At 45.6% G+C, this 23,895-nt stretch overlaps 2 protein-coding genes across 2 annotated transcripts in view; both read left to right on the forward strand.

The window, feature by feature from the left end:
• LOC112225623 (R3H domain-containing protein 1) overlaps nt 1–23,895 on the forward strand; it is a 63,214-nt gene that overhangs the window by 18,354 nt on the left and 20,965 nt on the right. Inside the window, 12 exon segments of the mRNA XM_042306656.1 lie at nt 10,929–11,197; nt 12,198–12,404; nt 14,073–14,108; nt 14,586–14,678; nt 16,841–16,985; nt 17,337–17,415; nt 17,663–17,722; nt 18,062–18,202; nt 18,638–18,746; nt 19,719–19,814; nt 19,918–20,000; nt 20,147–20,364. Coding sequence (XP_042162590.1) covers nt 11,003–11,197; nt 12,198–12,404; nt 14,073–14,108; nt 14,586–14,678; nt 16,841–16,985; nt 17,337–17,415; nt 17,663–17,722; nt 18,062–18,202; nt 18,638–18,746; nt 19,719–19,814; nt 19,918–20,000; nt 20,147–20,364 — 1,462 coding nt within the window. The 5' untranslated portion in view covers nt 10,929–11,002.
• On the forward strand, nt 9,104–9,829 carry LOC121840967 (vegetative cell wall protein gp1-like). The gene has a single exon (XM_042306369.1). The coding sequence runs from the start codon at nt 9,104–9,106 to the stop codon at nt 9,827–9,829; it is 726 nt and encodes a 241-aa protein (XP_042162303.1).

Consider the following 23,895-nt stretch of genomic DNA (forward strand, 5'->3'; position numbering starts at 1 on the left):
TTTAGATAGCAAATGTCCATGGAGGCTGTTATTACATGTGCAAATTTGGTTAGCATTCTGGTAACAGATGCACAATAGTCCTTTTAGGGTTTTTTTGCACCCCCTTGTGTACTAAGCCAGTAATACCATAAATCCTGGAACGAGAGAACTGTATGACTATGAAAATTTGGACCCCCCCAACCCTGGTCCATACACCCCAACACAGTCTTGAAGAAAGCACGACAATGCTTCTTTCCAGTCAGGATGCTGAAATGATTCGGCATGGGCACTCAAATCTTCAAAGTTCTACAGCTGCACCATTGAGATCATCTCGACTGGGTGTATCACCGCCTGGTATGGCAACTGCTTACAGAGGGTAGGGCCCAGGGGCAGAGCGAGCTCTCTGCAATCCAGGACCTCTATACCAGGCGGAGTCGGAGGAAGGCCAAAAGTTGAAGACTGTTCACTCTGTTACTACACTGCAAGCTGTGCCGATGCACCAAGCCTGGAACTAACAGCACCCTGAACAGTTTCTACCCCCAAGCTATAAGACTGCCAAATAGTTAGTCCGGGTAGTCAACCATCTGCATTGACCCCTTTTGCACTAACTCTTTTGACTCCTCACATATGCTGCTGCTACTATTTATCCTATCCTGTTGACTAGTCACTTTATCCCTACCTATATGTACATGTCTACCTCAATTACCTCGTACCCTTGCACATCAACTCGGTACTAGTACCCCGTGTATATATTTATTTTTATTAATTTTTTTATTTTTTTTATTTTACCTTTATTTTACTAGGCAAGTCAGTTAAGAACAAATTCTTATTTTCAATGACGGCCTAGGAACAGTGGGTTAACTGCCTGTTCATGGGCAGAACGACAGATTTGTACCTTGTCAGCTCGGGGATTTGAACTTGCAACCTTTCCGGTTACTAGCCCAACGCTCTAACCACTAGGCTACCCTGCCGCCCCATATAGCCAAGTTATCATTACTGATTTGTGTATTTATTCCATATTATTTTCAAATTCTTTCCCCCTGTGTTGTTGGGAAGGGCCTGTAAGCATTTCACTCTTAGCCTACACCTGTTTACGGAGCATATGACAAAAATAATTTAATTTGATTGCGTGGGCAGAATAAACCTGAAAACTGCATATAAAATTACAGAAGGCATGCAGGAATATAGTTTGCTGGTAGTCTCAGTCCTCATTAAATGTTTTTGGATGGATTCAAATGATAAACTGTTTTGATTTCACGGCTTTGTATCGAGAATTATACCATCTGTTAATGGCTCAATCTCAAAATCTCTGAAAGGAGACCGAGGGAATAGTGGGTGTGACAACATGGTTAGATCTGCCTCTCCATTTCTCTCTCTTTCCCAAGCTGAGCCAGCGCATTTGGCCCTGCCAAGGCACTTAGTGTATTTATTGCTTAGAAGAACCTACCCATTTCCAGAACTCATACTTTTTAATATGGCTTGATGTTGAAGACCCCCCCCCTGTGTGATTTAGATTTGAATCCAGTCTCTGCAATGGGATCCTTCCTCTGTTTCTGATTGGAATTTTCATTCTTATGGTATACAGAATAATGGCCAGCATCTCTGTGGGACTCAATGTAAATCTAGCAGATCTAATAGATTTAATGCAGTTTTAACCAATCAGCATTCAGGATTAGACTCACCAGTTGTTTAAAGCCCTGCCGTTGGCATCTGACTCTTGTCTGACTGGGGAAAGGCATGCTCCTTTTAGCTTTGTAAATCACTGCAGAGCAATGCAAGCTATTTTGCCTTGGAACGGCCGTCAAAGAAGGAACGTGACTCAATAACCCTTTGACGTGTTTGATGCTTCAAGTTGTTGTTCGAGGTCCAATCATTGAATTGTGCCTGACATCTGATAATATTATTTTGTTTTCCACTGGGTCAAAACACCCAGCTGATCTTGGGGAATAGCGTTGACAGGTCGGTTGCAGGAAGCGTCGTGATTGGCCATTATCAGCGACCGACCCAGTGTCAAAAACGACTTACATTTTCCCAGCCAGTTAGTTCCTTGTGATTGTAGAATGTTGATGAACCACTGTTTGAGGGGGTGTCCATTGTTCATTATTTTGAGTTACAGTGTAATGTTGCAATCGACTCTTCGAGCCTCAGGAATGTCTGGAATTAGCAGTGCAGTGACACTACTTTTTTATGATTCGTGGTCGGTTTATAGGGTTATAATTTTCCAACAGAGTTGCCGTGACATATGTTAGTTCTAATTTAATAACCGAGAGGGGGATCATTTTCTTTGGGGACTGACGCAGTCCAGGGCAATTAGATGGCGGGTTGGGATTATGGCATTTGTCTTCTCCTCCACTTACTGTCACCATCGGCATGATGCATTGTTGATTTCTCTCTCCAGGGCTGTCTGAAAACGGTTACTAGCCGCCCGGCATCAAATCCTTGCTTTCTCAATCCTGGTTTCCCTCCCACAAGGAGGTTTGAGGAATTGAGGAAACAAGAACGTTGAAAGCAAAGATTTGACTTCTAGTAACGTTGTCAGACACATCCCAAGTGAAGGCCGTATTTGGCTCATATTCACCTTTTGTTCCTCCTGTTAAATTGAAAGCAGGATGTGTTGCACTACTAGCGTTAGTGACGCGTGGTTTGGGTGCTCCTTGTAAATGCCGCGTCTCCACTACCACGCTTGGGAGTTTGAACTAAGTCAGTGCTAATCTGAATCCATTTCCTCCCCAGCTTGCTTTGCAATGCATAAAATTAATTGGTATGAGGTGAATATTCCCCAGTTACGACGGCAACACCAAAAGCCTTATTCGCTAGGGGTGTGTAGTACACCGGGTGGGTTTAATCTTCCAGAGGTATTTTGATGACAGATCTAGTCAGGTGTGGAATGCTGAGAAAGGGGGCACCAGCACCTTTCTGCCTAGTTGTTTACTTCACCAACACAACATGTGTGTGTGTGTGTGTGTGTGTGTGTGTGTGTGTGTGTGTGTTTGTATTTCTCCCCACCAGACCTATCACTCAGCTCTGTCACACCTCCACATGCAGAGGTGACAGTGTGACTTTGCACCTCAACGGTGTGATGCTCTACAACCAATTCAATGAGTGAGACATTATGTCATTATTTCTCTCAGAATTTAGGTTTGTCCATACAGGTTTCAGGCATTATGGAGTAAAGTCTAATGATATATATATACAGTAAGAGCTGCCTCTTAACTTTCAGAATGATCGTTTTAAACCATAGCCAAATACTTTTATTTCCTGCAGCATAGGGAAGGTTTGTGATCTTGCAATTGAAGTCGTTTAAGGAGCTATCATCAAATATTAATATCACCAGGGAAGCCCAGGGATAGGTTTTAATCTAAGACTCGAGCATGCCAGGGCTAATTCAACAATACGGTTTCAGGGAAAAGGCTTGCAAAAACAAACGCCTGGTTATATATTTTTTTCCGTCTTTCCGTCTCTTTCTCCTTCCCTCTCTCCCTCCAATCATCTGGTTATTACTGAGGCATTCAAAGCCCGTGTTATTGCCAAACACCATCTCTTTGTGCTCAACTCCCCATGTCGTTGCAAAATAATGTAAACAAATGTAATGAACACACTGACTCCTGATGGTTTCTTGTCAGGGATCTGTTTATAGATTATTGAGGGAGGATGGAGGAAGGACTCATTAATTCCATGTTTAAAACTGTAGAATTCTCAAGGTGTGAGAATCATATTTGTTTACAGCAGAGGCAGGGTGCCGCATACGTCTGCTGTAATTGTCGGATGTTATTATTATTATCTCGTTTTTTAGGTGTCTGTGCGTTTGCTCGAGGGGCTTGTGAGGACCCCACAAAGATCAATGGCAGAGGGAGAAAGGATTTAGCTTTCTGTTTCATGTTCCCTATCCCTGAGAGAAATTCTGTTTATTTTAGTAACACACAGGTTTTAATGAGCTGTTTAGGAAGGAGAAGCTATTGTTGGGTTGTGTTTTTCTCACTCTAAGAAGCCTGTTTGTGGAGTACAGTAGTAAGATTATGACATTGTTGGTTTTCATACCATGAAATATTCTATGAGGAATGGTGTGCATAAGCAGTGCACAGACCTTTTCTTGTTTACATATTCAGATCACTGAGCATCTGTATCTTGTCCTATAGAGTTGATTAGGCCAAGCAGTTCTTGATGAATAATGAATGATCAACTCTTTTTGTTTTTGTCTTGCAGTAACAATCTCTGGATTGTTTTTATTTTTCTCCCACTAAGAGACTTGGAGAAAGGAAGAGACGGGCCAAAATCTTTCAAATGAGAGGTTCAGTTTCTCTTGCTTAATTGTTTGACTACTACAGTCGATCAATCAAATACACCTATAAGGCAGAATTATCTCGGCTTTCTTTATCTCTCTCTACCTCCACAGTATTCAGCTCCTGTGGCCCAACATATCCCCACCTTTCCCACACTCACCCTTACACAAACTCCCACGCACTCGGGGTGGGGTGTGATTTTGGGGGGAGAGTGTTGGTTATTGATGGGAGGGATGGATGAGGTACGTGAACCTCCCACGGCTCCACTTGACGTTGCGGCATCCGGCTGTATAGCTAATGAAGAGTGCAATATAGCCAGTGACGTGCCGCGAGCCCAGCCAAGCCACCTGAGTGGCTGAGCCTGGCTCTGACGTCACACAGCCCAGCCGTTGATTTGGCGCTGTCTCCGAGGCCTCGGAGCGAGAGCCACAATCCAACCATGGGTTCTGGCACTTAGACAGCCTGGCGCAGACAGAGAGCGCTGCAGAGCAGAGAGCAAGGCAGACACAGGCAGACAGAGTGCGCTAGCTCTGCAGAGAGAGACTGAGTGAGTGTGTGTGTGTGTGTGAGAGAGAGCAGGGAAGAGAGTGAAGAAAGAGAGGGGGCTGTCTCGGGGACCTTTCTCCGACCGGCAACATTCACAGCCAATGCAGCCTCTGGTACTATGGAAACTAAACCCCTGACCAATGGAAATAATGGAGGCTACAATGTGGCAGGTGAGTGAGTGTTATGTTGTCTGCACACTCCGCTCAAGGGGTGTAAGTTCCTACCAGAACAATGTCCAATGAACGAGCACTCTCTGTGTAAGTGGGTTTTCCCTCTGTTTCTCTTGTCTTATACATGGAGAAATAAACGTGAGACTGTTTGAACGTTGCTGGTAGTGTTCAGCGATTCACGTTTTGAGAGCAAAGTTTCCCGGAGATATGCTGCAGCTTTTCTAGAAGTTCACAAGCTTATTAGTGTTTACAAAGGAGGGATACGATTGGCAGCCTGGATCTTTGTCATTTTTGGCACCAAGGTTGTCTTTGGTCCAAGTAACATTTGAACTTTTCAGTTGAAAATGATACTTGTGCTGCTACGATGATGTTTCTTTGCCAAAGGGCTTATTTCCCTAGGTGAGTGGGAGGGAGGCAGGGGGAAGAAAGTGGTGTGCTTGGTCCCCTACTCAATCTCAATCTTTTTGGCCCCCTACTCAATCGTGTCCTGAATAGCACCACGGTGCTCGGACCAAGCTGCTCAGTCCCTCGTGCTGAATCCTTACTCGCTGTGCCACGCTTGGACCAGGAGGGAAATGCATACAACAGTAAGACGGGTTTCATCTCTCTCTTTCAATGTCTGTTCAAATTGTGCACCATCGTTCACTGGCATTGTCAATTTGTGACACGGTAGCTTTTTCTTCTTTTTTTCACTGGAAAAGGTTGTTGTCTAATGGGGTGCGGATTCTGCAGATCTTTTCAACTCTGAATATTATTACTCTGTTTGGTAGGCGTAAGCTTCTTCTTATTCAACTGTAATTGTTGCAATTCACCTAGTAAGTGCCCAATCTGCTCAAAAGCTTTTCAGAAATGTTGTCCTTTGCTGTTTATCCTCTGGTGCCTTTGTCAGCGTTTTCAGGCTTGTTTCTGTTTCCAGGTACGTTTTTTTGTTTTTGCTCCGTCGTCCTCTGGCTGATGAATTGCTTATTATCCCTGATCGTACTGTAGCATTACTAGCTTGGCGTTATTTGCTAATACTTCACTGGTCCATTTCCCCCGTATGATATCTTGGGGGACCATTAGCCCCCCCCAAAAAAACACAAAGAAAATTCGAAGTCCTCGTGAACCGTATTGTAATTGGTAGAGCGGGCCGCTTATATTTAGTTGCCCTTAATACTGTGCATCTCATTTCTGTTAAATGGGGCAAACAAAGTCCTGGTAAAGTGGTACAAGGTTACGATGGGGAATGGAGTTTGTCGGACTGCTGCTGGCACCACAGACCTAACGGCTACTTTGCATCTATTGGCCATCAGCCGTCCTTATCAAATCCCCCACAATCCTGGTCTCATATTCTTTGATGTCTATTTATTAATTGTACACCTAATGAAAGGGGGCCAAATTAATCATTCTAATTTGATGCCTATCTGAAATGTCTCTCGCCGTCGGTGAGCGTTGGCTCCCGTCACAATCCCAGATGGCTGGAGTGGAGAGGGATGGGTGGGGGACAGAGCGAGAGAGGGAGAGGCGACAAGGGCCATTTTCTCAGAGTCTGGTTAATGATTCAGCTCAGTCTCCTCCAGCCTCGCTCTTAAGAGGGGTTTAAAATGAATGACATAAAGGGACCCAGTGCTACTGCATGCCACAATGCTCCAGAGATGCACTCCAGAGATAGCATTTAACATTACCCAGGAACCCCGGCGTAATTGCATTAACATTAAGCGGAAAGGGAATATATGTCTCAAAAAGGCAATTAAGTGGTGTAATTGCTATATGGATTTAGCTGTGATGGGAGTGTAGCCTGGCCCGTTGTTCTCTAACCTCCTCAGGAAGTCCTCATTAGCAGAACCTAGCGCTCCTTTGTGTGCTGACTGGCGGCTGCTGCCGTCCAGCAAAGGAAAAAAAACTGCACCATGCCTTTTGATTTTTATCCCCCCCCCCCTTTCCCTTGTAGGTTTCATTCATTCTTTCTCCTTTTTCTCCACCGTTGGTAATTGAAAGGAAGCTAGAGGTAGCCTCGTCCCTGGCAGCAGCCGTAGCCTCGTCCCTGGCAGCAGCCGTAGCCTCGTCTCTGGCTGCAGCCCTGAGGTCAGCTGGCCCTTCTCCGTTAGTGAATCTCTCACTCTGCTGTGCGAGTCATTCCGCTGAATGGGATGATCTGTTATGTGGATATGATGATTGCTATTGAAGTCATTAGTGTAGCTCGATCTACTGACAGACTAATATATTCCTGCATTTAATATAACCGCGGCCGGCACTTAAAAAAAATATATATATATTTTCACGGCTTTGTGTTTAAGCAGATGGAAATGGACAGTGGGGTCTGGGAGTTGAACCTCCCACCCCTAATTCAGATCGTCATTAAAGAAAGCACCCCGGGGGCTGGAGGTGGACTTCAGTGTGTTGAATGCAGCAGAAACTTAGTGTGTGAATGGAACCGCAAATGGTATTGGCGCACTTCCAAACTGAAGCCAGGGAATATTTCAGATGGTGATGGAAGGGGCCATGGCAGAAATGGGCACTTACGGAGTTTCCCTCCGGATTCTTTTATTTTTCCCCCTGGTCTTTTAATTATAATTTTGTGTGTTTGTTTGGTCCCCGTGTGGCTGAGTTGGTAGAGAATGGCTCTTGCAACGCCAGAGTTGTGAGTTCAATTCCCACGGGGGACCAGTGAATAAACACTCAACATTTATGCACTCAATACTGTAAGTCGCTTTGGATTGAAGTGTCTGCTAAGTGACACGTGTATGTGTGGTAAATAACAAATAGGAAGGAATTTAATTAGTTGTCTTCTCCCTCCGTTCAAAGGATTCTAATCTTGCGGAATGAAATGCACTTTTTTGTTATTCTGGACAATGCAACAAGGCACTTTTTTGTTATGTTACAATTATAAGTCATCCTCCAGAATAAATGCTTTCCCCACGGTGAAAATAAATGTTTTTTTTTTTGTGATTCACATACTGTAATTGTATTTGCAGGAAATACTGTTTACCCAGTTTATTTTCAGGAAAATGTCATGTTCATGGTTAGTTAAAACATGATTGAACTGTCACGGACAGATCAGTCTTTGACTCTGTGGTTTATTACGATGTCAAGTTGTAGACACAGTAGCTGACTGTCCCCGCTCTCCTCTCTTCTGCAGGTTAGTGCCATACTCCCTCACTATTTATGTATACTAGACACCTGTCTGTGTCCCAAATGGCAGCCTATTCCCTATATAGTGCACTACTTTTGACCAGAGTCCATAGGGTACCATTTGGGAAGCAACCCTGCCTCTCGTTTTGCACACAACACAGCAGGAAGAGAAAGCAGCCAACAGTTTATCCAGCATGACAAAATTAGGACCTTCACGCTAAGCTGTCACTCGTTGACACCAACACAGATGTCATGTGTATCTATTTCATGTGTATTTCCCTAGATCCATTTGCCGATTTTTAAAAAAATTTTTTTTTATTTTTTATAGATGAGCGCGAGAGACGCGCGCGCGAGAGACGCGCGCGCGCGCACACACAGTCCGTTACATTCACCAGGGTCACTCACAAACGTGGCACATCCACCCGTGGTTTTATTCTGTTTCGCTCGGCCACAGTTGTAAATACCTCAACAATTTCCCAAGTCAACTGTGAGGCGAGGAGACTGCCATCTCTTATCTGGCTAGCCGCTCAGCTAAAACACACTGGCCAATTAGTGGTAAATGTGGACTCGAGATCCTCCTCGCCTGCTCTGTTCAGCGCTGCCTGCAGCTGATCAGGCTCCAGCCAAAAAGAAACACCAGCTCTGCCCTTTTTTTAATTGAATAAGTGTGATGGAGGATGAGGAAGAAGGGAGAGGCTTCTTCTGTTTTTCTATCTCAAAGGAAAATAAAAATGCAATTTTCTTTGCCTCTGTAAAGTCTTCCCTCTGTCCTCCACAAATGCATTTGTGTGAACCAAGTGACGTTGTGAAAAGAACGAGCATCTGTCGTAGGAATGATGCACTCATGATGTCATCAGAAAACACAAAGGAGCATATGTACAGGCATGGAATATTAGACTGAACGTCCAATCGGTGCTCTAGCTGAAACCAGAAGCCCCTGAAGAGTCATGTGTCCGGGGTGGCCTCCTGCTGCTGTAAGGTGCTCATCGCACCACAACCCGGTGGAGGTTGATCCTCATGGGGCCTGAGTCAGGTTGCACTGGTCCTCCCACCACCACCAAGCCCTGCTCCCCTCTCCTCTACCAACGCCACCACCCAGTCCTGCTCCCCTCTCCTCTACCAACGCCACCACCCAGTCCTGCTCCCTCTCCTCTACCAACGCCACCACCCAGTCCTGCTCCCCTCTCCTCTACCAACGCCACCACCCAGTCCTGCTCCCCTCTCCTCTACCAACGCCACCACCCAGTCCTGCTCCCCTCTCCTCTACCAACGCCACCACCCAGTCCTGCTCCCCTCTCCTCTACCAACGCCACCACCCAGTCCTGCTCCCCTCTCCTCTACCAACGCCACCACCCAGTCCTGCTCCCCTCTCCTCTACCAACGCCACCACCCAGTCCTGCTCCCCTCTCCTCTACCAACGCCACCACCCAGTCCTGCTCCCCTCTCCTCTACCAACGCCACCACCCAGTCCTGCTCCCCTCTCCTCTACCAACGCCACCACCCAGTCCTGCTCCCCTCTCCTATACCAACGCCACCACCCAGTCCTGCTCCCCTCTCCTATACCAACGCCACCACCCAGTCCTGCTCCCCTCTACTCTACCAACGCCACCACCCAGCCCTGCTCCCCTCTATTCTACCAACGCCACCACCCTGCCCTGCTCCCCTCTCCTCTACCAATTCCACCACCCTGCCCTGCTCCCCTCTCCTCTACCAATGCCACCACCCAGCCCTGCTCCCCTCTAGTCTACCAATGCCACCACCCTGCCCTGCTCTCCTTTTCTCCCCCCTGGAGAGCCTCCATCTGTAGCCGGCCATGCGTGGGCGTCCTAGCTCGCCTGGTGCCGGCTGTGCCACGGAAAACGAGGGGAGGGGAAAAAAATGGCTCTTCTCCGGTCGCATTAAAAGCATCATTGTCCTTGAGTGGGTGCATTTAGAGAAGAGGCGGAAAAATATGCTTAGCGTCTTGTTCAGCCCCTTGCTGACGGCTGGTCTCTGTGATCCACATAGTGTGAGGGATGTGGAGGGCTTTTGGCAGGCTCACTCTCACACACAGCACAAGGCAGGCAGACCAGATGGCCGGAGGCCTTGGGAAAGGGTCCAAGCAGAGGGACTCTAACAGATACCACACGCCCTGTTGACGGACAGGAGGTTGCGGGAAACCGACAGACGTCGCTTTGTGTGTTTTAAGTGCAAGGACAGGAGCCACCCACACATACACACACCTGTCCTCTCCACTGATGGCCCCCACCAGCCCCGGGCTCCAGATCTCATGAATCCCAATCAGGCGAGGTCGTCGGAACCATAAATAATGCAAGCAGTTCCTGCTTCAGCCCCGCGCCACCTCCATTAGCCTGATAAACGAGCTACATTGTCAGAGTCAGGAACCCGGCAAGTGTTTGCTTAGCTGTGCCCTGCCATTCTCAACACGTCCCGATGATCTCAGGCCTCCAGCAAAGGCATGGCTTGTTTTAGCGACTGTCTGGACTGGTGTGTGTTTTTACACAACTCAATTCTGGAAGCGCTAACAAATTGGTTTTGATTATAGGAATTTGGCATAGGCAACTTGTCTGAGTTTTCCTGGCCAGTGTAGCACTGATCAGACAGCTAATGTTCTGAACTAGCTACCATGTTTCTTGGTACCCATTGCATCGTCTGAGGTGACACAGTGCCCGTTTATCCAGGGCTTCGTAGGGCCATGAGGTGGAGCGAGCTGGAAATCCACTTGACCTAGCTGACCTCTGACTCTGTTCTATTGAAGTGTTGTTGAGAAGTTTACATTGGTCATTATGGATTTAAGTGAACACGCATACTAACAAACCATTTTCTCTCTCCCTCTCTCCAGGTCACGGAGGGGCATGAGAGCCTTGTGCGAGGCCAGTGCCGTTGCTTGCCGGACCCAGTGCTGGTGACGGGGACATGGGCCTCTTCCTCAGGGCTTCCAGTACGACCCAGCTCAACACAAGCCAGAGCCTCAGCCACCAGCTGGTCCAGCACCATCCAGACACCCACGGCAGCAGCAGCAGCACCTCGAGTGACCCTGCCTCAGAGGGCTTCACCCTTCTCTCCGGCGCCACCACCCCACGGCAGGCCCAGCACCCAGCACCGCAGCCGGTACACACACACACACACACACATATATATATATATATATATATATATATATATATATATATATATATATTACACACACCGTCGCGCACGTCACGACATTACAGCTTATGCTGTCATAGATTGTCACAGCTAATGTCTCTGTCCAGACTAGAGTTGACAGACTGCAGAGGCAGCGCTGACCAGTCAGAAAGAATAGGATGTCAGTGTGTTGACAGATTGCCAGATTGGAGATGACACTGGGAGATTACTTCTCCCGTTGTCACGATAAGGAGGAGATGAGTCCCTGGAGGCCTAGGTGCTGCTAGCTGCAGCGTCACGTATGGGTGTGTCACCACCGTCTCTCCTCTCTGAGGCAAGCAACCTGGCAGACAGAACACTTACGGCTTGCTGCACCATCTGGCCATGCTGACGTCTGCCGTGGAACCAGACACACACACACACCGTCAGGCAATCCCTGGGTGTAAGGAAAGGACTGTCTCTCACACACGCACACACACACAGGTTTAGAGCATACCTCGCCCACTGACGTGATAACGGCAGAGCATACCTCGCCCACTGACGTGATAACGGCAGAGCATACCTCGCCCACTGACGTGATAACGGCAGAGCATACCTCGCCCACTGACGTGATAACGGCAGAGCATACCTCGCCCACTGACGTGATAACGGCAGAGCTTGGTGGAAGGGCCAGTTGCTGCTCACTCAGTTTTCATCAGTTTAGAACAAGGGTGGGATGTAGGGAGGAGGAGAGATTAAGGGTTTACAGTGATGCTTTATTACACAATTGGGAGATTTTTGTTATTGATGAAATGTCGTTGATCTGTTTAGTACAAATAGCTGCTGGTGAAACGGTAGCCTCGGGGGAGGGCAGGCTGAGGCTGACCAAAGGAACCGTGTCGTGTGTTGTCCATCTCTCTGCTCTCTAGGTTTCGAGCTCTTGTAGACAAAGCTCCAGTAGCTTTCTCTAATGAGAATGTCGTCTGATACTGTCACTGTAAAGGAGACTAGTGCCACTATGAGAGGTCTGGAGACTGAGGAGAGCCACAACGCCAGTGCCACACCGACACCAGCGGGGGGAGAAGAGCCAAGCCCGACCAAGACAGATTGCAGGGAGCAGGCAGAGACCCAGCCACAGGCCCAACCTCAGACCCAGCTCCAACCACAGAGGTCAGATGAGAGCTGTTGTCAAGAGAAGAAGGAAACTCAGGTAAACCTCTCATTACAGAGCAGGGTTGTCAGTATCTCTTCCCTGCGTCCCACACCACCCCCACCAGTCAGCCTTTTCCCACTGCTTTCAACCTGTAACCCCCCCCCCTAATCAACCTTCTACCCACACAATTTCTGTATGAAAGTATGACGTGTCAGTTGAAGGGGTTGTGTTATGTACCAAGGGACTACACACCACTGAAGGTATATTCAGCTAGAGACAGGTGGGGGTTTGGTGTATCGGTGGGCAGAGCAGGGAGAAATAATTGCTTTCCAATACAGCACAGGCTCAGGGGCCCGGGGGAGTCTCTGGCAAAGCACAACCAATCAATTGTCAGATAATTGAGTTATGAGAATCTGCAGAAGCGGTATACCTCAAAATCACTACTCGGTTATTATACGCTTCAAGGTTAAGGTTGTGGAGGTTTCTGTATGTCAGGCAGGTTATTACCCCCCCCCCTCCTCCTTCTGATATGTAGCTCGTGAACAGCTAGGCTAGTCTCCCTTGATGCTGTGACATTTCCCTCATGCTTTCTCCCTTTCTGAAGAGCCTTGACCCTGCTTATGTCTGCTCGTTTTCCTATTCATATCTGTCGGCAGAGCTAGTTTACTGTCAACCTGGCTGATCTGTAAAGGTGGTTTATACAGTATTACAGCAGTGTCAGAGGAGAGCGGCGTCACGGTGCCTCCGTCAGAGGAGAGCGGCGTCACGGTGCCTCCGTCAGAGGAGAGCGGCGTCACGGTGCCTCCGTCAGAGGAGAGCGGCGTCACGGTGCCTCCGTCAGAGGAGAGCGGCGTCACGGTGCCTCCGTCAGAGGAGAGCGGCGTCACGGTGCCTCCGTCAGAGGAGAGCGGCGTCTGAAATGGCACCACTTTGGACTCTGGTCAAAAGCAGTGCACTTTATAGGGAATGGGGTGCCATTTCACGCATCTCTTAGCCTGGCTAGCCCCCCTTGAACATTAATAAAGGCAGTCAGAGAGTCCAGGTCTAAAGGCAGTCAGAGAGAGAAGGGCTATAAGGAAATGGAAAGGCCAGAAGCCCTGCAGTCAGTCTGCAGAGGAGAGCTAGGCAAGATAGGAAAAGCTGATCATCTCTTAGCTCAAATCCCAGCTTATCCACAAATGTCTCCTGTGTCACCCCTAGGAGGATGGGGAGGGGAGGTGGAACGAATGTCTTTGTCGCCATCTGTCTCCTCCACTTTGCAGATCGAGACGCCTCACTGAACACATGGTGCTGTTTTAGACGTGTGCAGGAGAGAGCGGTTATGTTGCCGTTCCCTGCGGCCATCCCCCCCAGAATCTAGAATTCACAGTAGAATGGAGGCCAAGGCGCGCGCTCTCTTTCCAAATCCTCTACTGCAGTCACTTATTTAGCCTTGGGTGTAATGTAGCCTGATGCATTAGGGCTAACAAATATAAATGTTGTTGTGCATTAACCATTAATAAACAAGGTAGAATCGGTTGGACATTTAGGCAAAATATTATGTTTTTTTATTTTTAATAACCCTTTGTGTAGGGATGGTTTTAGTAGCAGATTCCCATATTCTTTAGTCTGTCATTTCACTTAGTCCTCCTCAGTCAGTTTGTTGTGAAGGGGAATCATCCCAGGACTTACAGACAATGAGACCCTTGTCTTATGGTCCATTTTGTCTCATTGCCTACTGTGCAGCAGCAGACATCGGAACAGACAGGAAAAAGACCCAAGGTACAGGAGGCATGTCTAAGTGTTTGCTTGATGAACCCCATCGGCCAGTAGTTGACAATGAATTGTTTTCATTTACACACTGCCTGCATTTTTGAAATGTCCGTTTAAAAAAAAAAAAAATGTTTTGTTATTTTGAAAGGAACGTATTTTTTGTGAGTGAATTATATTTTTGTTGCTTGTTTTTTTTGTGCGTGTGTAGTTTTCAGTTATTCAAGTACAAAATTTCAATTTGAATGCATCAGAAACAGGACGAGTGATCTGACCAGTTTATGGTTAACCTAGGTGACAGTGTGCATGGCGTCTTCTCGAGCTTGGAAAAATCTACCTGTAAGTGGGTTGCTATGCCAGTGTGTGCTGTGCTTGCACGGGAGTTCTGGGTACCTCGACGCGTGTGGTTTGTTTTTAAACTCCTACCTGCACAATCTCTTTGTCCCATCCTGACTCTGTTCTTAACCCTCACCACTCTCCAATCCCCAGTCTAACTCAAAGTTAAAGTTAGTTCGAAGCCTGGCTGTTTGCGAAGAGTCCTCTCCTCCTCCTATTGCCACTGATCTGCCTCGAGAACATCAGGTAACCACCACCCTCCCATGACAATTCTCAAGCCCTCCTCCTCCCCCTGAACCATCATCTGGTGTTTAACCATCATTTCATTGCATATGTATACCCTTCAAGTGCATATCTTCTAATAGAGAAATATCAAGAGGTTCATAAGAAATTCCTCTGGTTGGTTGCCACTCTCCACTAACCATTCCCCCTTTTTAGTCATCTTCAGCCTCCAGAACAGTAGTGTTCCAACGAACTTCAGAATAATTTATTTTAATAACAAATTCTGTCAAGCAAAAAAAAAGTTGACCTCATGACTCATATTTTAGTTTAGTCTCAGCTGAGGTCTAGATTCAAAAAAAGTTTTTTTAGTTTAACACGAAATCTGAAATTGACACAAAAAGTGGCACTAGGATTAGCCTATTAAAATAAATCATTTTAATCTGACGGAATGAGGTTAAATTGGATAGAGTCAGGCTTCTGTATAACACCCTTTATTAAGTGTTAGGCCGGCTTTCATTCCACTCATCCCAAAGAAATAAATAGTGTATTTTTGTTCAGATGGTTTTACTGTAGAAAAAGATTCATTCTGGATCATCATGGAAACTCAACTGTGAGTGAATTAAACAAATGCCAGTTAGAATATCTCCCACCACATGAAATAATATATACGGTAGGGTGTCAATCTATGACTCCTTCAGTCAGATACTCGGTAGCTTGTCACACTAAAGGCGTCAGTATGCTTCAGTTCGGATCATCGGCTAACCGAACGAGTGTGCACACATACTCCCTTAAAAGACCTTCGCTTGAAAAACGATAAAGCGGTAGTAGTACCGCGTTGTCCATTTTTAGACGCCGTAGCCAGTATACGGTTCCTCAAAATAGTCAAATTTAAAAAAATCTGCGATGACCCTCGAAATCCGTCCATTAATTTTGACTTTTTTTGCCGAGATCTAAGTTGCACAATGTGTATCTTACTAAGACGTTTGGTGCAGTATTTCTCAATGAAAAAATGTGCATGTAAACGTGTCGTCTCTTGTTGAATGACGACAAATACTTTAGTCAACAGTAAGGATCCTTCAATAATCACCAAAAGGGCCTAGACTTAGGCTTGCCTCTAGAAGAAATGTGCGCCCTCATCAAAGTCCGAAATGAACAAAAATGTCACTGTTATAATATATGCACAAACTCTTCCAAACGGTTTTGGCTGGAAAGCAAGTGGACACCTTAAGACTATGACCTTCAGTCATATTTATAGTCTTGAACTGTTGAGCGATAGAGATTTCCTTTCCTGGAATTTATTTTATCACTCTTCACAATCCCTCGCTTTCACTCAGTCTGTGCTGCACCAAAGCCCTGTTAGCAAACTTCATCTCTTCCAGGCTAGTAATTTTCGCAGGGGTGGAGCAAAAAAAATTCACCCTTCTTCCATTTTAAACATTGCAGCTTCCCTTTCCTCCCCCATTAAAGAAAAAGAAATCCACTCCATTCCCTGCGTTTCATGTTGTAGGCTTGTTCTACTTTAGTATTGACCTTGAAAAACAAAAGGGAAGTCACTTTTTCCAGATTCTTAATCAATGAGATGGAGTTGGAGGGAAACACCTGCTCGGGTTCTAGATACTCTGTAGGGTGTGAATGAGGAGGGGGGGAAACACCTGCTCGGGTTCTAGATACTCTGTAGGGTGTGAATGAGGAGGAGGGAAACACCTGCTCGGGTTCTAGATACTCTGTAGGGTGTGAATGAGGAGGGGGGAAACACCTGCTCGGGTTCTAGATACTCTAGGGTGTGAATGAGGAGGGGGAAACACCTGCTCGGGTTCTAGATACTCTGTAGGGTGTGAATGAGGAGGGGGAAACACCTGCTCGGGTTCTAGATACTCTGTAGGGTGTGAATGAGGAGGGGGAAACACCTGCTCGGGTTCTAGATACTCTGTAGGGTGTGAATGAGGAGGGGGGAAACACCTGCTCGGGTTCTAGATACTCTGTAGGGTGTGAATGCTCAAGACCATAGCATTAAACTGACAACCCCTAATACCCATGGGTTTTCCAACCAGCTACAGAATCTGTAAACTTGGGAAGGTGGGGGTTCTCATTGTCCTGATGGATAGCAAGCTACTGAGAAAAGAACACCTGATCCCATTTTCTGCTTCATAAAAGGTGACTACAACAGTCTTGTCTTTATTTTGAAGGAGAAAATTGAGATCCAGCTCACCCAGTCGTTTGACAAAGAGGAGGATGCGTCATCGCCCATCAAGAATGAAGTGGACCAAGATAAAGGAGTGGAGAAGCTGCTGGAGAAGACTGAAAGGATGCCCAGGAAGATGCTGTCCAGAGGTAGACATCGTCTGCCTCCCCTGGTCAAAACAAGTGCACTATATACAGAATAGGTTTCCATTTGGGACACATCCATTGTGTGTGGGTAGGCACTAGGCACCTACTATGGTCAGTAACCAGAGGTTGTGAAGTTTCTTCAAAGGTCTCAAGGACTCAATAAGCCTTCAATGCTTCTGTAAAAGTGAAAATGCAATTGATGGTCTATGTCCTGCAAGCTTAGCCTACATTTCCCCCCCCTGCCAAAAATGTTTGTTTCTCATTAAGTACTTGATTCACTTTTGCAAAGTTTCTGTGAAATGAGGAGACGCAATAGAAAAGTTAGTAATCAATGCCTTTTTCTTCTCCCTCCAGATTCCAGTCAAGAATACACCGACTCTACCGGGATCGATGTCCATGAGTTCTTAGTAAACACGCTGAAAAACAACCCCAGGTGTGTAGACATGCCAGCCATTTAGAAACCTTTTGTCTGCATCCACAAGCCACGCTGAGCTGTTGTTCTTTCACTGGTGATTAAGCAAACACTCTCTCTTAAAGGTTACATTTTGAAAATGTGGCTTCTTCATTAGTCGATTACTAATTGCAATTTCTGTCATACCCTGAGGTAATGAGATGAGTGCTGAAATGACTGAACGGACACCAAACTTATTCTCTCCATGTTCAATCCATTATATTCACAGGGACAGAATGATGCTTCTGAAGTTGGAACAGGACATTCTTGACTTTATCAGTAATAACGAGTGAGTAGTTCAGCTGAGTCATTTTTTTTTGTTGGTGCATTTGAGTCTCATGTCTTGATTTCTTGGGGGGGTTTGATTTCAACAGAAAAATCTGTTTCTGGTCATTTATTAAGCCCATGCATAATTTCGTGTGATGTCACGTTCTGCTAATGAGATTTCACTCTGGGCTATGTTGGACCGTTTTGCCCAGAACGACTCTTCCTAATTGTCCTGTAATCTCTCTTTGAATTATTGATTTGATCCACTGTCCTCTCCTCCCATTCTTTCTCACTCTCCGCTCCCTCCTACAACCTCCTTGGTCCTCTCTTCCTCCCCCTCCTACAACCTCTCCTACCCCAGAAGCCAGAAGAGAAAGTTCCCTCCGATGACCTCCTACCACAGAATGCTGCTGCACCGCGTTGCAGCCTACTTCGGCCTAGACCACAACGTCGACCAAACCGGGAAATCTGTAATCATCAACAAAACTAGCAATACGAGAATGTGAGTAATCTCCCTTTCTGCCACAGCCAATAATTCAATTTCTCAGCCTTACTCTAATTCAAACTGCTTAAGCTGCAGAAATGACTGTCTCCGTATACTCTGCCGAGGGAAAACAGATTTTTCTTTGCGACCCTTGAAATTAGTTTTTGGGGAAACTTAATTATCTGCGTTTTCAATATTGCAGTGAGGAAGGTAGGGAGGAGGAGGAGAGTAATGTTGTTAGAGGCGGAAGGGAGATGGTGTAAACATGTCAGGTTTCTTAGAAGGAAGCCCTACCACAACTCCCGTTTTCATTGTTATTTTCCTCTGCTCTCCCTCCCCTTTTCTCCATCTCTCTCTCTGCTGCTACTCTCTCTCATATATATATGTGTGTGTGTGTCTATATATATATATATATATATATATCTCTCGCTCTCTCTCGAATGCTTTGTGTAGACCTGATCAGAAGTTTTCAGAACACATCAAAGATGACAAAACTGACGACTTCCAAAAGCGGTACATTCTCAAAAGGGACAACTCCGGCTCAGACAAAGATGCCAATATGGTAAGAGTTGTTTAATGTGAGCCGCTCCAGATCTATACTAGGCCGCATTATGATCAATTAACTTCTAAGAAAAAAGTTCTAATTATTTATTTTCAAATTGTATCTTCACCATGAAAGCCAAAGCCAGGAAAGTTCTGAAAAGACACAAACCCACTGAAAAATGTATTTTCCTCTGCACAAAGCAGTAGTCAACGGCCAAATAGTATTGGTGTTTAGTTCAGTGTTTCCTAGAGTAAATTCCCTAAGCCCTTTGTTGGTGTTAACAAACCATAGTGCTAAATGAGAGTGATGTTAGTGCTAAGCAGGGTGTTTATGGGTCTAGTGCTAAGCAGGGTGTTTATGGGTCTAGTGCTAAGCAGGGTGTTTATGGGTCTAGTGCTAAGCAGGGTGTTTATGGGTCTAGTGCTAAGCAGGGTGTTTATGGGTCTAGTGCTAAGCAGGGTGTTTATGGGTCTAGTGCTAAGCAGGGTGTTTATGGGTCTAGTGCTAAGCAGGGTGTTTATGGGTCTAGTGCTAAGCAGGGTGTTTATGGGTCTAGTGCTAAGCAGGGTGTTTATGGGTCTAGTGCTAAGCAGGGTGTTTATGGGTCTAGTGCTAAGCAGGGTGTTTATGGGTCTAGTGCTAAGCAGGGTGTTTATGGGTCTAGTGCTAAGCAGGATGTTTATGGGTCTAGTGCTAAGCTGGATGCTGATGTGTCTAGATGTTAGTGCTAAGCTGGATGCTGATGTGTCTAGATGTTAGTGCTAAGCTGGATGCTGATGTGTCTAGATGTTAGTGCTAAGCTGGATGCTGATGTGTCTAGATGTTAGTGCTAAGCTGGATGCTGATGTGTCTAGATGTTAGTGCTAAGCTGGATGCTGATGTGTCTAGATGTTAGTGCTAAGCTGGATGCTGATGTGTCTAGATGTTAGTGCTAAGCTGGATGCTGATGTGTCTAGATGTTAGTGCTAAGCTGGATGCTGATGTGTCTAGATGCGGATGAGACTGAAGGAAGACAGGAGGAGTAAGTCTATAGAGGAACGAGAAGAGGAGTACCAGAGGGCCAGAGACAGGATATTCGCTCAAGAAGTAAGAACCCTCCTTTTAATATTAATTTAATAGCTTTTAAATGCAGATTGTGAGAGTTTGATTCAATATAAACATGTAGATAACGTAACTTATTTTACTACAGGGTCCAGATGGCTTTCCTCTTGAAAAAAGAATACAGGAGGATGATGCCTGTAACAGCACACAGCAAAGACGGCAAATATTTAGGTCATTATCTCTCAACATAACATAGCCATGACACTTTCCCCATCTTGTACTCTCTGCTATGAAGGTCCTTAATAGCATAGAATGTTCCTGTTTCTTATAATAGCTAATATATGTATAATAATGGTTTAAAATGGATCCTTCCTCAGGTTAAAAGATGTCCGCTCGGCCAACAGTTGCCAGAGCAGCTCTGAGAACGAGCCCAAGAACTCTGAACCCCGGCCGTGGAGCAGCACTGACTCGGACAGCTCAAACCGTAACCTGAGGCCAGCCATGACCAAAGCAAGCAGCTTCAGCGGCATCTCTGTCCTCATCAGGGGAGACAGCTCAGGCAGCAGCAAAAGCATGGGTCGCCTCTCTAAGACTGGTAAATAACCTCCACTTCCATCATCAACTAGCCTGGATAAACCAGACTGAATGCCACATTCCATGGTGAGTGCAGAGTTCAGTCTGGTTTAACCAAGCTAACCATCAACCACCATCTACAGTTCAAGTCTCCACCCATATATTTGGGCAATCAGCAGTGCAGCACCTGTCACAGCCATTAAAATAAATTGAATACAAAGGGTGTCATAATGGGTGGACTGGCAGCCATTTTGAGTGTACCCATGCCAGAAAGTAAAATCAGAAAGTAGACGCGTAAATCTGTGATTTGTTTAGTCAACTTAACTGACACTACAAAAAAGACAACCCTAACCCATCAGTTAGCATCATTTGAATGAACATTCTACATTACCATGGCAATCTAGCATCAGTTGATAGAACATTCCAAAATACCATGGCAATTATTGCATCACAATACCAGGCAGACATTGCGAGTGTATCAATGAGTTTACCAGTCAAATTGCCAGGGTTAGAGCTTCCAAGCCTGTTCTATTCAGTCTATTTATATGGTCACAACCATAGAATTAGCAATTTAGTTAGGAACGCACTAAGTGTAATTTTAGCTATCTACTCCTATTTCAGAGCACACTCGTTTGAGTATGCCAGAGTGCAGAAAAACTCATTCATTAAATTTTTTCGAATTTTACCCCTTTTTTCTCCCCAATTTTGTGGTATCCAATTGTTAGTATTTACTATCTTGTCTCATCGCTACAACTCCCGTACGGGCTCGGGAGAGACGAAAGTTGAAAGTCATGCGTCCTCCGATACCCAACCAAGCCGCACTGCTTCTTAACACAGCGCGCATCCAACCCGGAAGCCAGCCGCACCAATGTGTCGGAGGAAACACCGTGCACCTTGGTTAGCGCGCAGTGCGCCCGGCCCAATGAGACAAGGACATCCCTACCGGCCAAGCCCTCCCTAACCCGGACGAAGCTAGGCCAATTGTCCGTCGCCCCACGGACCTCCCGGTCGCGGCCGGTTACGGCAAAGCCTGGGCGCGAACCCAGAGTCTCTGATGGCACAGCTGGCGCTGCAGTACAGCGCCCTCAACCACTGCACCACCCGGGAGGCCAAAACTCATTCATTTTCGAACGCACAACACTCGTTGAATGGGACAGGTGTCAGTAAAGGTAGGCAAAAAAAAAAGATTAAATTGTTGCTAGCAGCACAGTCACTAACACGCTAGATAACATGAAAACAGTAACCAGCACTGCTAGGGCAAGTAAAATGGTGTTCTCTCGTTTGTGTCTGGAAGAAGGTAGCAATCTAGCCAACTTTAGCCAGCTACAGTGCCTTGCGAAAGTATTCGGCCCCCTTGAACTTTGCGACCTTTTGCCACATTTCAGGCTTCAAACATAAAGATATAAAACTGTATTTTTTTGTGAAGAATCAACAACAAGTGGGACACAATCATGAAGTGGAACGACATTTATTGGATATTTCAAACTTTTTTAACAAATCAAAAACTGAAAAATTGGGCGTGCAAAATTATTCAGCCCCTTTACTTTCAGTGCAGCAAACTCTCTCCAGAAGTTCAGTGAGGATCTCTAAATGATCCAATGTTGACCTAAATGACTAATGATGATAAATACAATCCACCTGTGTGTAATCAAGTCTCTGTATAAATGCACCTGCACTGTGATAGTCTCAGAGGTCCGTTAAAAGCGCAGAGAGCATCATGAAGAACAAGGAACACACCAGGCAGGTCCGAGATACTGTTGTGAAGAAGTTTAAAGCCGGATTTGGATACAAAAAGATTTCCCAAGCTTTAAACATCCCAAGGAGCACAGTGCAAGCGATAATATTGAAATGGAAGGAGTATCAGACCACTGCAAATCTACCAAGACCTGGCCGTCCCTCTAAACTTTCAGCTCATACAAGGAGAAGACTGATCAGAGATGCAGCCAAGAGACCCATGATCACTCTGGATGAACTGCAGAGATCTACAGCTGAGGTGGGAGACTCTGTCCATAGGACAAGAATCAGTCGTATATTGCACAAATCTGGCCTTTATGGAAGAGTGGCAAGAAGAAAGCCATTTCTTAAAGATATCCATAAAAAGTGTCGTTTAAAGTTTGCCACAAGCCACCTGGGAGACACACCAAACATGTGGAAGAAGGTGCTCTGGTCAGATGAAACCAAAATTGAACTTTTTGGCAACAATGCAAAACGTTATGTTTGGCGTAAAAGCAACACAGCCCATCACCCTGACCACACCATCCCCACTGTCAAACATGGTGGTGGCAGCATCATGGTTTGGGCCTGCTTTTCTTCAGCAGGGACAGGGAAGATAGTTAAAATTGATGGGAAGATGGATGGAGCCAAATACAGGACCATTCTGGAAAAAAACCTGATGGAGTCTGCAAAAGACCTGAGACTGGGACGGAGATTTGCTTCCAACAAGACAATGATCCAAAACATAAAGCAAAATCTACAATGGAATGGTTCAAAAATAAACATATCCAGGTGTTAGAATGGCCAAGTCAAAGTCCAGACCTGAATCCAATCGAGAATCTGTGGAAAGAACTGAAAACTGCTGTTCACAAATGCTCTCCATCCAACCTCACTGAGCTCGAGCTGTTTTGCAAGGAGGAATGGGAAAAAAAATGTGTCTCTCGATGTGCAAAACTGATAGAGACATACCCCAAGCGACTTACAGCTGTAATCGCAGCAAAAGGTGGCGCTACAAAGTGTTAACTTAAGGGGGCTGAATCATTTTGCATGCCCAATTTTTCAGTTTTTGATTTGTTAAAAAAGTTTGAAATATCCAATAAATGTCGTTCCACTTCATGATTGTGTCCCACTTGTTGTTGATTCTTCACAAAAAAACACAGTTTTATATCTTTATGTTTGAAGCCTGAAATGTGGCAAAAGGTCGCAAAGTTCAAGGGGGCCGAATACTTTCGCAAGGCACTGTAGCTTGGGCTGCCATTGTGAGGTCAGAACGCTCCATACATCCCTACTTCTCAGCCAGAGCGTCCGGTGTGCACTGTGAACGCTCCAAGAGCATACCGCTCACAGTCGAGGCAATTTACAAGCGTACCCTTAATAGGATATCTATGGTAACAACCATAGACATCCTATTAAATTACTGGAGGGGCTATGTCATAAACCCTCAAAGTTCCAGAATGAGGTAAAAATGCCAGCCATAATGATCAGGGAGAATTACAAACAATTGCCATTCATTGGAATGAATGGCAGTAGAGGCATAATGCTAATTTTACTTATGCAGGGAATTAAACGTAAGATGTGAAATATTAGAAATTGTGTAGTATTGTCAAAGAAAAATATTGTCATTATAAATAGTTTATGAAGGTTTTAAAATGTTCTGTATAAATATCCTCTAAAATATGTCAACGGACCATAAATGTCAAAATGTTGATTTTCTTGGGAAGCGGCGTTCCACAGAGTGCTTTTTTTAATGATACAATATCTGTACTTGTTGAATTTGCAACTTCTCTAAGCCCTATCAACTGATCTCAGCCAGTGTATGGCAGTGGATTGGAATGTTGGC

The sequence above is a fragment of the Oncorhynchus tshawytscha genome, linkage group LG26 (assembly GCF_018296145.1).
Source record: "Oncorhynchus tshawytscha isolate Ot180627B linkage group LG26, Otsh_v2.0, whole genome shotgun sequence".
Classification (NCBI taxonomy): domain Eukaryota; kingdom Metazoa; phylum Chordata; class Actinopteri; order Salmoniformes; family Salmonidae; genus Oncorhynchus; species Oncorhynchus tshawytscha.